The sequence below is a fragment of the Charadrius vociferus genome, unplaced genomic scaffold, assembly GCF_000708025.1.
Source record: "Charadrius vociferus isolate BGI_N301 unplaced genomic scaffold, ASM70802v2 scaffold409, whole genome shotgun sequence".
Lineage (NCBI taxonomy): Eukaryota > Metazoa > Chordata > Aves > Charadriiformes > Charadriidae > Charadrius > Charadrius vociferus.
Genome location: NW_009650082.1, coordinates 294,037 through 307,294, shown reverse-complemented (window position 1 = coordinate 307,294; position 13,258 = coordinate 294,037). Strand labels below are relative to the sequence as shown.

General features: G+C 42.5%; 1 protein-coding gene across 1 annotated transcript in view; it reads left to right on the top strand.

The window, feature by feature from the left end:
• Nucleotides 1–13,258, top strand: part of TRPC4AP (transient receptor potential cation channel, subfamily C, member 4 associated protein) — a 29,242-nt gene that overhangs the window by 10,896 nt on the left and 5,088 nt on the right. The window contains exons 8-14 of the mRNA XM_009892109.1: nt 1,095–1,283; nt 2,905–3,047; nt 7,336–7,467; nt 8,159–8,217; nt 10,610–10,711; nt 12,809–12,892; nt 13,231–13,258. Of these exons, the coding sequence (XP_009890411.1) occupies nt 1,095–1,283; nt 2,905–3,047; nt 7,336–7,467; nt 8,159–8,217; nt 10,610–10,711; nt 12,809–12,892; nt 13,231–13,258 (737 nt within the window). The remainder of the gene's footprint in view (nt 1–1,094; nt 1,284–2,904; nt 3,048–7,335; nt 7,468–8,158; nt 8,218–10,609; nt 10,712–12,808; nt 12,893–13,230) is intronic.

Genomic DNA, 13,258 nt, shown 5'->3' with positions numbered 1-13,258 from the left:
CACGAGCTTGCTTGTAAAGAGCAATGGACAAGTACGCGTAGGTGTGGGTGCAAAGTTTAATTTAATTTAGTTGAACTGAATAAGCTTGGATCCCGCAGAGCTGAACTTAGCCAAGCAAATGTTTAACTAATCATTTTTTGTTTGCACAATTAAAGACTGTATGTAAGGCTGTAAAATGTATTCCATTTTAAAAATTTTATCAGGGAGCTTATTCTTTCAGAGATGATACCAGAGGGCAGAATCTCACAACTCTTTCCTATAGTGTTCATGGCCAAATTCTTTCTCCTTTTCTACTTGCATTGTGGTGAATTGAAGACTTAGCCATGTATCTGTAATAAACAGGTCTTATAATGAAGTTATTCTGTGAAAACTTTAGGACAAAATGCCACTCCCAGCACCTCCCCAAGCCCCTCAAGCATTTTGCAAACCAGTGACTTCTGCCTTGAACTGCTGTTTCAAAGGGATGCAGTTCCACAACAATTAAAACCTTTTAACTTAAGGCTGCTGTCATGTGTTCCCCATCTGTTTTGCTCCATGATGAACTAATTCAGGAAACTAGTACTTAAAAAGCTAACAGCTTTCCGCCCAGCTACTGAAGTGAGCTAGTTCAATTTGCTATGAGACAAACACCACAGGAGGTAAAATTAAGGAGGTGGCATCGCAGAGAGGAAGAGGGAGGTGGAGCTGCCCCTTCCAAGGGCTGCTGCTTTATTTCTGCCAGCTTAATTTTCAGCCAGATCGGTTCCTTGATATTGACTTGCTGTGGATTGGAAAACAGCAGTACCAGCAAAAGGGAATTGGCTGGAAACAAGCAGTTAGAGTAGGGTAGAACTAACTTTTTTCCAGTGTAAGTCCAACACAAACCGGTTTAACGCCAATTGAATTACGCTTAGGGTATGTACGCTCTTCCAGTCCTTAATAGGAGAGGGCACCGACTTCTTCCATCTCTGGATCTTTTTAACAGGATGGAATTTGTTTCTGTGTACTCTTCTGTATTACTAATGTAGATGTTTTATTACCTTGTGGTATAGAGGATTTCATGATTGTTGTGTTGGTGACCTTAAATCATAATAAAATTATTTTTTCTTTTTCAGCTACGCTTTTGAATATTCCAGGCTTCATTGAGCGATTGTGCAAACTGGCAACACGGAAGGTGTCTGAAACAACAGGTACTTCCAGCTTCCTCCAGGAGTTGGAAGAATGGTACACCTGGCTAGACAACGCACTAGTACTCGACGCACTGATGCGAGTGGCAAATGAAGAGGCAGAGCAGAGCAGTACAGGTATCTGGCTTGTGTTCCTCTAGCCATCATTAGCTGATGCATATCTTAACCCTTTGCCATGTTTGCCATGTTTTGCTTTTCCTTTCAATCAGTATTGATTCCCCTTTTCTTGCATGAAAGATGGATATGTCAGCATTTAGGTCTGACTCCAGTTTTGTTCTCATGTAGCGCTGTTTTTTTTTTTTGTGAACTAAAGTAAGCAAAAGGAAATGTCCTAAGGCAAACTGTGCCCTTTGCACACCTAGATAACACTGTAATGCTGTACATCCTCACAACTAATTTCCCCTGGAGTGACATAAATACACGCATCTGAGGTAAGTGACTTTACCAGCATTTTGCTTTAAAATTAGGCTGGTGGCTTGAGTTGCTGTGCCAAGCAAGCAGTCCCGTCTTTAAAAAGGAAAGGTAGTTCCAGCAAAACTAAATAAGTTAATTGGAAAAAAATAATTGTTCCAGGTCATCGCGTGGAAGTGTTAATAAAACCTTAGGAAAGCACCTTGAAGCAAACACCTGGTTTGTTTCTTCACCCTTCAATATTACAAGAAGGCAGTGTATGTCTTCTAACTCAAAACATTCAGTAATGGAATGAGTATTATCCCAAAATATTGATATCTAAATCTTTGCTTCTGTGCTTCCTGGGAAAACTTTCTTCCTTATCCAGCTTCATTAGTTTTGTAGCAATTAATTATTAAGACTTCTGAAAATACACAAAAAATGAGGTATGTGAGTGCTCCAACAGCATCTGACATTTATACACACCAAGTTGGTGGAGACTGCTCGGCAACCGATGTTGTGGGCCAAGAGCTAAACCTAGATGTCCTTTCCCAGAATACTGCCTGAGTCTCCAGTGGCTTGTGGCTTAGGGACTTGTGAGTCAGAGGTGGTGTCTATGCGTTTTAGCCTTTGATAGTTTCCTTTCTTTGCATGTTTGCCTCGTTACTGTTTCTTCACATGCGTTCAAAAAGCATTCACGCTATCCTGTGGCAGGGCAGTTCATCACTTAGCTCTTTATGCAATACATAACTAACTCCTTTTTGAACTGCAACCTACAAGTTTCACTGTGTCCTTATTTACTTTCTCTGTGTCACTCATGATTTCTGTCATGTTTTCCACTTGCAATCGTGGTGTGTTATATCCCATTTCTGCCCTTAGCAGTATAATTCTAGATAGGGCTATGAAAGTTATTTAACTGTGGCCTGAGTGTAGTGGTACTGAGGTATGAAATGAAAATAGACTAATAGTAAATGCTTCTGATAATCTCACCCCTACTTTTATTACCTTTTCTGCCTTGTGCTTTCTGGTGCAGCAGTCTATTAATTCATATAGGTGATCCTACTTACTTTAGGTAGATGATGCCATTTAGCTTATTATGGAAAAATTATATCATTTAAAAAAAAAAAATCTAATTTTGTCTCCTCAAAAACTCCAGCTGTATTTTTTTCTCTTCTGTAGCATTTCATTCAAATTGGTTATTGTTGTATGTCGCTATTTTTAGTTGAAAAGAAGATTCAAGCAGACGTGGCGGTCTTATATCTGCAGTGGTTTGGTGTAAAAGTAATAACTGTAGCAATCCTTTCCTGTTGAAGCTGCCTTGGGCTCACATCTTTGCCATCTTGTTCAGAGTCTTCGGATGAAAGTGGATTGGCCAACTCCTCGACACGAACACAGCTTCCACAGTCCATGAAGATAATGCACGAGATTATGTACAAGCTGGAGGTGTTGTATGTTCTCTGTGTGCTGCTCATGGGGAGACAAAGGAATCAGGTGAGCACTTGTAAACGGTCACGCATGCAAAAGTTGGTGTCTCTTTAAACCTAAGTGCTCATTAATTAGGTCACGGACACAGAAATGTGAAGGGCAAAGCTCAAGGCATAAAGCTGGGCAAATCCCATCATTGCGGCGATGCACAAACAAACAGGCAGTGTTTGGCTGCTGCGCACCATGCGCCATTGGGCAGGGCTTGTCACAAGCGTGGACCTGTGGGCGGGTGGTGGTGGTCAGTCTCTGCAGAGCTGCTGCTTCAGTGCAGGACGGACGCAGGAGCGTGACTCCTGGGAGAGGCAGCCTGGCTCTGTGTGCGAGGAAGCGTTTGGATGCACCTAGATGCTGCAGCCAGGCTTTCTTCCCCACCCTGGTGCACGGGTGACCCGCTTGGACCGAACCCCTTCAAGCCTTCCCCCTCTTTGGCTGCTTTCACTTTTGGAAATCCTCTGGGGCGATTTGTGAATGGGGGATTTTTGCAGTAGGTTCCCACGTCTTGGCTGAGTGAGTGTGGTGTTAAACTCTCGGCTGGGAGGATACACTTCAGTGCTGTCTGCGTTGGGCACTGCCTAGAAATCCCACTCACCTGTTCCTTTTGCGTTTCTTGCTTTGAAAATGAAAAATAATTTGTTCCCGGCCTCACATAGGCTTATGGAGAACCAATCGCTGCAGCTGGGCTGTAGTTTGATTTAAACGGGTCAAAAAGCATATTGTGAAGGGAAGAGAAAAGCAATCCGTTGGTGCAGTTTTGACAGGTTTCCAACGCTGGCAGTCTGCTCAGCTCAGCAGAGCAGCTTGGAATAGCAGGGGCGTTTGGGTGCCCTCCAGAGTGGGAGGATCAAATTGTTCAGAGTTGTTGGAGGGCTGTAGTATTAGGCAAGAGTAGCTGTGTTCAGGGGGCTGTTGCTTGAGCAAATTTATCTTGAGTATTTTGTTCTTTGCTAGTAACCTCCCATTGTATAGGAGTCACTAATACTTGCCACAGGCAGTCTCTTAAATCTCTTAATCTGAATTTAAAATAGAGTTACATTTGTAGCGTAGTCCTGAACATAACTAACCTGTTCACTCTGAACCTACAAATGGATGCTCAGCATTAAAAATAAATAGATTCTGTACAGTTGTAACCAGAGGAAACTAGTGATTCTTGCAGAAACCACAGTCGCTACCATAAGAAATTCATAATCCTGTTGTCATTCCTTTTAGAAGTACTATTTTGATTGGGCATAAAATAAGTTTTAAAAAAAAAAAAAAAAGCCCAAGACATAACTGGAACTACCAGAACATGGATCTGTTAGGAGGAATATTTTTTTTCCATTGTATCAAGTCAGATAATTTATCCCTGCCTGATTCACCACAGGAATGCAGTTTTATAGATACTGCAGAAACTGCTTGAGCCTTGTGCTCATCCTGCTGCTGTCTGTTCAGGGAGCTGGAGCTGCTCACTTCCTTAACTCCCTGGGTCACCTCCAGTGTGTTACTGTCAAATGTGACAAGGTAGAAGGTATTCTGCTGAAATGGCTGACTTTGAAGCTGACTTTTTTATTTTTTTTTTTAAATTTCCTGGAAAAAAGTCTTTATTCTTCCTCTGCTACTTCTGCCCCCATGCAAACAGGGAAACTGTCTAAGGATAAAGCTGGCACACAGTTCCCTTCTCCAGGGCTGGTTCAGGACTGGAATTGAATTCTTGAAAGATTGGAGTTCATTCCCAAATGCTTTTTTGTCCGAAGCCAGCTCACTTTGTGAAATCCACTGCCTTTGAAGCACGTGATATATCCTCCATTCCTTAATCTGTGTAAAGTTTTCAAGGAGTCATCTGGCAGACACAAATCCATTCCCCTTCCTGAGAGGTAGTCAGATTAAGAACTAGAGCTGGGCTGTGCTACGTGGAAAGCCCCAATAAGCAGGGAATGGCAATGTCTGCAGTAGCACTCTGGCTGACAAGCATTTCACCTGCATGATAGTTATCTCTTTTTCTACAAGGGAGTAAAAGCACAGGATCTGTGATACCTGTCTTCCAGTCTGAGCAGCCAAAAGTCTTACTGGTTTTATATTGGAATAATTCCGCATAGAATTTCTAAAGGGCATCACAAACCTGCTTCAGTCCACTATGATAATCAGCATAATGGTCTGGCGTTTGCTTGAAGCATGATGCAGCTTCCTAACAAACTCAACCTGTTGCTGAACGCTTACTCTCAATCCTTAGTTTAAACTTGACTGCTGGGTAACTTGCATAAACTGACAACTGTGCTAGCAGCGACTCGGCTCCTACCTGCCGCCGCATTGGGGATGATCGCAGCCTTGGGGATCAGTGGTGTTTCACTGCAGATTTGTGCCTTTGCTTCCTTCTCGTTATGGTCACACCCTAAACTACTTTCCTCATGTGTTTTTCTAGGCTGTCTCGCGTGTCTGTGTTGTGGTGAAAGGCAGTCAGCTGATTTACTCGCTTCTGCTATAGGGAACCAAACTACACGCAGTAAAGCTTATAGTAGTTTTAGTAGTGAGAAAGCAATAGACCAATTCACGTGAAGCTGGGCAGCGACAGGAAAAAATCAAAGGCGTTTGAAGGGTGAATATAGAGCAGGGATTGTCTTGGCGGCCCAGGCTGAGTAGTAGTAATGAGTTTGGGGTCTGGGAGAGAGCATGATCCAAAGGCAATGACTGTGACTCAGGAGCTTTGTCATGCAGCTTTCCATCAGGTGAGACCTTAGAGTTAAGCAAACTAAACACGTTTGAAATTAGGGATGAGTCATTTGGAGTCAGCAGATGATGCTCTGTGTGGAAAGGAGCAGATTTACAGGTTAAAAGGATGAGCATAGAGAGGTCCTCATTTAGTGAGGCGCCAAGGCTCTTGCAGGCAGCTCGCACGCTTGGTTTCATCCTGTTGTGCTCGTGCCGTGCTGGCCACCGTGCTGGCCACCGAGGGACGGGGGCACTACAGGGAGCGCTTTGTTCACACAGATTCCTCAGAGCTGTTTTTGTTGGAGGCTTATGACTAGATCAAAGCATCCAAGAGCGTTGTAAAGTAGGGGAGCACGGAAGGACTGCCATCTGTCAGCGCGGTATGGGTGAGGTGGGAGCTTCGTGCTTCCTCAGGTGTGATGCTGGGAGATGGCCCAGCAACAAGAATGTGATTTCCATATAGGCGGGAAAGTTGGTTGTAGCCAAGAGGAATGCAAAAGGCCATCAGCTATGCTGCAGACAGTAAGAATGAAAACCAGTAAAATAGTGTCAGCTTCAGATATTTTTGATTAATTCAGGTATTTGAGGAAATACAACAAAATGGAGTGATCTGCTTGAAATACCGCTAGTTGTAATTCTGCATCCCAGGGATGACCTGGGTTATTGTTTACGTGACTTGATTTTAAGGAACTTGTCCGTTATTGCTTTGGGCACTTAATTTTTACACCATGTTGGGCTTCCCAATCACGCGTGGCTTTCATTTGCACTACATCTCAAGGCGTGCTGCTTGTCATAGGCCTACAGCTGATGAGAGTTCGTCCCACTTTGTACTTCTCCTATTCCTCGTCTTCCAAATTGCTCACATCAGAATTATCAAAACTTGGACTGAAGGTATTATCAGCTGTTCACACCAAAATGATTAGCTTTTTTACCTGAGTAACTCTATAGACGGTCTCAAATACGTCATGATGTACCACGTCGTAGCTTGGCAGGCAGACTGATACATAAACCTGAGTAATTTGGCATTTTCTTCTCATCTGAGCATTCTCTAAGGAAGCTCAAGTTCCCCTTAACCTGAAGGAACATTGCTTGAACTGCAGTGTGGTTTTGTTACCGATGGACTCTGCTTTGCTCAGAACTCCTTCACTTAAACAAAAGTGGTATCGATCGTTTGTTTGTCTTCAGAGGACTACCTCGGCTTCAGCTGTGCGAACTAGAAAGGCAAAGGACGCTCAGTGGATGGCTGGCAGCGGAATATTCGCAGCTTAGTTTTGTGATACATAGAAGTTGGGTATAGAAGTATTTTCAATGTGCTGTAAGTGATCTCCAGATGTCCAAAGCTGCTTCCAGAGGCACAGTGGTTAGTTGAAGCACTGGCTCACAGCTTTCAACCAAAATGTCTGTTTTCTATCCAGGTCCACCAAATGGAAACTACTTTAATGATACACCATGGTTAGTGTGCTTGTTATCACAAACACGTGCTGTTTGATAAAAGAATTCACCCTTTCTGTCGTCAGAGAATGATGTAATCGTGCCCATCTGTTTACCAGACTATGTTATAGCCGTATTTGAGGCTGCAGCAAATGAGTATGTACTTCTCTTTGTTTTCCAGGTTCATAAAATGATAGCAGAGTTCAAACTGATTCCTGGCCTCAATAACTTGTTTGACAAACTGATCTGGAGAAAGCATTCGGCATCAGTCCTTGTTCTGCATGGACACAATCAAAATTGTGATTGTAGCCCAGTGAGTAACTTTCTAAATTCTGGATTGGATTTTTATCTTATCATATAATTCTGAGGAGTTTTATTGAGCAACTGGGTGCTTGTACAATAAATGAATTGAATGAATATGAATATTGAATGAATAAATGAATGGTAGCATTCAGGGTTTTGTGAATTATTATTTTCACTTAAGTCTTTGCTCATGTGGGCAATTTAGCCTCTTCCTTCTCTGGGAACTGGGAAGGGAGTAAGTCCAGTGGTCCCTGGAGGCCAAAGGTAGAAGTTGACCAAAACTTAAGGAAATGATGGCTACTGCGTCTAGCAAGGAGAGGCACAGAACAAAAAATGGATTGCTGTCAGGTTTGGGGAGTGTGGGTTTTTTGTTGGTTTGGGTGTTTCTTGGGGTTTTTTTGTTTGTTTTCCAAACCTAGATATTCTAAATCAGTCAATACAGTGATGAGCTTTTTTGCCTTTGCACTGAGAAGAAAATATTAACCGTTGCATGCATAAGATTGGAGGCAGTCTCCAGGTCTGTTCTATTTTGGGAAGCCTGCAAAGTGCAGCCTTCTCCATTTATGCAAGTCACTTGCTCTGCTGTCCAAATGGGTTTGATTTGGATAGGTTTTCAGTTTAGCTGTTTCGTGTCAGCTTGGTCACTAATGATACCCAAAAATACTAAAGCAAATTTTTTGACCTTTCTTCTTTCTTTTTAGGACATCACTTTAAAGATACAGTTCTTGAGGCTTCTTCAGAGCTTTAGTGATCACCATGAGTGAGTATGAAAGGCTGTGGTGGATTGTGGCTCGGCAGTATTGTTTGCCTGGTTGCAGTTACAGCGGGTGTCCTAGGCACGGTGCAGGCTCCGTGTGAATGGAACATTGTACTGTCCTTAAACTCGATTCAGATGTTGATGTGCCTTTCAGCTCCCAGTGTGAAAAGGCTACAGATATGCTCTCCAATGGGCATGTCTTAGTATGTCTGGTGATGATTAAAAATGGACCGTTTTGCTTCATGTTGAACCGGACTGAAACATTCATGGGATGAGTCAACACTTTTTGGCTGAAGAAATAAGGAGGCAGCTTTCATGACGCTGTTTATCTGTCTTCTCCCTGAGAGTTGGTAGTGAGCCAGTGTGCTTACAAGAGCACATGAACCCTGTGGGGACCCGTTCAGATTTAATTCAGGGTGGAACAAGCATGAAACAAAGGCTGTTGGAAGATGAGGGTGAATGACAACATACCTCTAGAGAGATTAATCAATACTCTTTTGCCTTTGTAAAAGGCTGGGAAGGTGTGATTGCTGTCTAAATGCCAGCAATGGAGAAGACCTGATTAAACTGGATGGGAAGATGTTAGAGGAACAATTATCTGTCAGCTAGGCATTGGGAACCTGGGTTGGAAATAGGAAGAAGGCTTCTGTTTGCTTTCAAAAGACATACTTACGAAGCTTGAGTCTGCTGGAGTAGTTGGGGGGTGGTGCAGTTTTTTTCACTTGTTTTGATTTTTTTTAATGCTTTTACTCAAGAAGCACACCTCCTCTGCTGGTACCGAGGTACTCGTTGCTCTGTTCTGACTTGCAGAATCGTATCTCGCATTCTATCAATGTCTTGTTGCTCTAATTCAGTTCTGCAAGATGGTTTCTTGTTCTTTACAAACATCTGTATTTGAGGTGGAGTATACTAAATATGTATATGCCTTCACTTCTTGCCTCGCTGGTCTTATGTACAGCCAGGGTGATATTTTTGTGTAGGTTTTATCTATTATTGTTAGATATACATATTGAACATATCAGCCTTTTTGATTGGGAAGTATTGTAAACATAAAGGAGAGGCTGACCTTCCATGCAAGACATTGTTTGCTCAGGAATCACTCCAGGTTTTCCAATACAATCTCTTTAGATGATATTCCTGCTTAAGTCATTACTGCAAAGATCTCGGGCTTCTTTAAACGGAAAACAGCTTTCAGCTGTAGCATTTGAGCAAGTGGAATGTGTGGAATCTGGTTAGGGCTTTTAAACAAATAGTTACGTGAACTTTCTATGAAATCACAGATAAGCTGAGTTAGCTGAGGACAGGATGAGAGCAAGTGCTTATATACTAATATTAACTTCAGTAAAATCGTGTATAAACCAAACTTGCAGAACTGTTTATTGCATGGAGAGAGAGGCTGTATAACCTGTTGATCCAGATCAAAAGAAACTTCAAGTGGCAGCCTCAGTGGGCACTAATTGGGAAGATAATGTTTGAAGCAAGACAGCATCCCCATCGCCTTTCTGGTCTAATAATTTACCCTCTGTGTAGTTGCTATGTTTTGATAAATAGTCTTTGCACACCCTCACCACAGCATCCTATGCTCCCTTCGGTTGCCTGTAAATAAATCTTTGCTGTCTGATTCTGAGCACTTTGAAGTAGGAGGGCTCTAAGGCAGCACACTGACACTGGGCAAGGAGTCTGTTAAAATGAGCCTCCGGACTACATTTCTACTTTATCAGACTTGTTCTGCATTTAATGTAATTTACAGATAAATTGGGTTTCACTATGAAAAGTTCAGTATTTGAATAAAGCATTTAATGCAAATTTTGTGGGTTTATATCCATTCCTGTTTTATTTTCTGCATTTCATGAAGTTTTTAAATATTTCCCGACTAAACAATTTGCTCAGAGTAACAAAATACTGGGATGATCGAGTACTTTTTGCAGTTTCTGCTTTCTAATTGAGGTTTATTACTGATAAGGAGCATAGTCACTATACGGCAAAGAAAGACTGTAGGAAGAAAAAGGTTGCTGAATTTCAGCAGACTTTAAAGCAAAAAGTTGCTGAGATTTTCAAAAACGAGTGCCATCTGAAGGAAATATTCACAAAATAAACCATAAGATCCTGAACAGGTCAACAAAGAACCAGCATCTCGCAGCTGGTCAATGTTGAAACGTGCATTTGGCAAATTTTGGAGGAGGCTTATAAAACAGCAGCTAGCTGGCCTAACTTCGGAGCGTGCTGCGGTGGAGAGGAGTGTGAACGGCTGTAAAGAACCAGAGAGGTGAAAGCCGATTGCCGAGTCCTCTAGCCCTTGTAGGCACGGGGCTTTACTCTTCAGGAAACTGCATGTTTGCCTGCCTCTTGAATTAATCATGTTTTTCTCCCCTACTCCCCAACTGTCTTCCTTTAGGAACAAGTATCTCCTTTTAAACAGCCAAGAACTTAATGAGCTGAGTGCAATCTCCCACAAAGCCAACATCCCTGAAGTCGATGCAGTTGTCAACACAGACAGGTGAGTAGGGATAGAGGGTTTAGGTCAGCAGCTTCTACTGTTTTGCAGGCACTTATATTGGAGGTTTGCTGTCACCTGTTTCATTGGAGGTCCTTCTGTCCACCTCATTTGCTTTAATGTCAGTGATGTGTTTCAGCAGTAATGACAGAACGAGAGGGAATGGCTTCAAGCTCCAACAGGGCAGATTTAGGCTGAACATTAGGAAAGAATTTTTCACAGAAAGAGTGGTCGGGCACTGGGATAGGCTGCCCAGGGAGGTGGTTGAGTCACCATCCCTGGATGGGTTCAAGAGACGTTTAGATGTGGTGTTGGGGGATGTGGTGTAGGGGAGAACTTTGTAGAGTAGGGTAGATGGTTGGACTCGATGATGCCAAGGGTCTCTTCCAACCTAGACAATTCTGTGATTCTATGATTCTATGTTTGTGGTCATTAGCAAATCTAAAGTGTGCTTCTGCTCATAGTAAGGCACTCTAAAAACAAAAGTGACCTAAAATAGGGGATTTGTGTTCACGGCCTAGACTTCGTTATGATGTGCTAGGTCTGTTTGTCTGGCCTTTCTCACCACAGGCGTTGCAGACAGACCTGGAAAGTAACCTGGGGTCCCTCTAATGCATGAATTGCTGCTACTGATTTTAGTTTTGAGATTCAGGAGCCGTCTGTGCACACGTAATGTCCATTTGCAGTCTGCATAAACAGATCTAAGTGTGTCTGCTCAGAGTCTTTATTTTAAGAGCAGCTAATAACTAGAATAAGCTAAATTAGATTAACATGGTAAACCACTTAGAGAATCTCTAGTGTTATATTTGAGTATCTGTTAGATTGACTATTTTGATTTTAATAAGCTCTTTAATACATGGTGTGGATGTACAAACCTCACAAGGTGAAATACTGTTTGCAGAATTTAGTTCTCAGGATGCTTCCAGAGCACCAGCAGGGACTTGGTCTGCACAGAGCAGGTTTACCTCACTTCAAAAGGGAATTCTCTAAGAGGATTTCTAGATTATAGTTGTTATCATAATACTGTGCCTAACTGGGCAGAAATGGTGTCTGTGTTACTCGGATCTTTTCCTTCTAAGCACAGGTACCTTTCTGGCTGTGTTCAAAAAAAGTGTAAGTATTTAGGGGGAAAAAATTCCCCCTGTTGGGAGCACACTGAAAGGAAGTGGATCAAGGGTGTACACAGCTTTTTCCAACCTGCAAAGTTTCTCATCCCTCTCGAGGGTTAGTAGAACAGACTATCACACTGCAAGAAAAACACTTCCCACAAGGGCTCTGTCAACCGTCTACTGTCTGCCCAGCAAAGGTGCTGATACAGCACGTGGCTATTAACCTGGGAGCATCTGCTGAACGTGCCTGCTGGGGTGTGTTTTGAGTAGAAGAGTGCCACTTGAAGCATCTTGTCCTAGATGGTCTGTGGAGCCAGACAGGCAGCATTGCTCAGTTTCTGGCCTAAAATTGGTTTCTTTTCCACCCTTAGCATTTCGTTTCCGTGTTGCTTTTCTTGATGCATGAGGAGATCAAGGCATTGCTTCTGCACGAGTTTACTGTAGGTAGATGCTCCACTGAATTTGCTATTTAATACAAATAGTATTGCAGTTCTACAGCCTCTATACTTTTACCAGTCCATGCAGAAGGCAGCTCCCTCATGTAGCATCTAGGTTTCCATATTGCTCTGCCTCCTAAATGGAACTTAGAGCTTCCGTTGTTGAGGAAAAAAGGTGTATTTTTCTTTCATGCCTAAGCTCAAATGTGGTATATGTGGGGTTTTTCTTTAATCTCTTAATTCCTACAAGCTCTGAATTGGTATTTTTGAAATCATTAAAATTGAGAGGAAATGAATAATTTTTCTTTAGGATTTATTTGGAAGTCACGTTGCAGGTGTTTGCAAAGGCAGTGAGGAGAACTCTTCCACTGGCAGAACTAGCAATGAAAGTTAAATAATATTTGTACTGTATATTTGATGCTCTGAATGTTGTATGTATGTACTGTATATCTGATGCATTGAAAGCTCTGGAGAAGAGACTGGATTCAGTGTCCTGCGCGGTACAGTGCTTGCCAGCCCTTCCACTCATGCTGCAATTTCTTCACACGCTCTAGGAGTCTGGTCTGTGATGGGAAAAGAGGCTTGTTGACGAGACTGCTTCAGGTCATGAAGAAGGAACCAGCCGAATCCTCCTTCAGGTGGGTTCACTTCGCACTGTAACAGGCTGTTCTGAGTTGACTGGGAAGTCGGTTTGTTTTCGTACAGTTGACAGCAGTTGAAAATGCTTGAAAATCATAAGCTGTGAAAAGATCTGGCTTTGTTGCACTTGGCTACAATGACAGTGCGGGTGCAGGAGAATGCCAAAGCTTATAGTGAACCTCGTACCCGGTACAGGCAGTGATTTTCCACGGGTTCAACGGGTCTGAATCCAGCTTCGGATTGGAATGAAACTGATCAGGAAATTTCATTTAAATCATAGTTGTGATAAAATGCTCCTTTTGCTCCAAAATTAAAACCTCATTTCTTCTATTCTTAGGTTTTGGCAAGCAAGGGCAGTTGAAAGT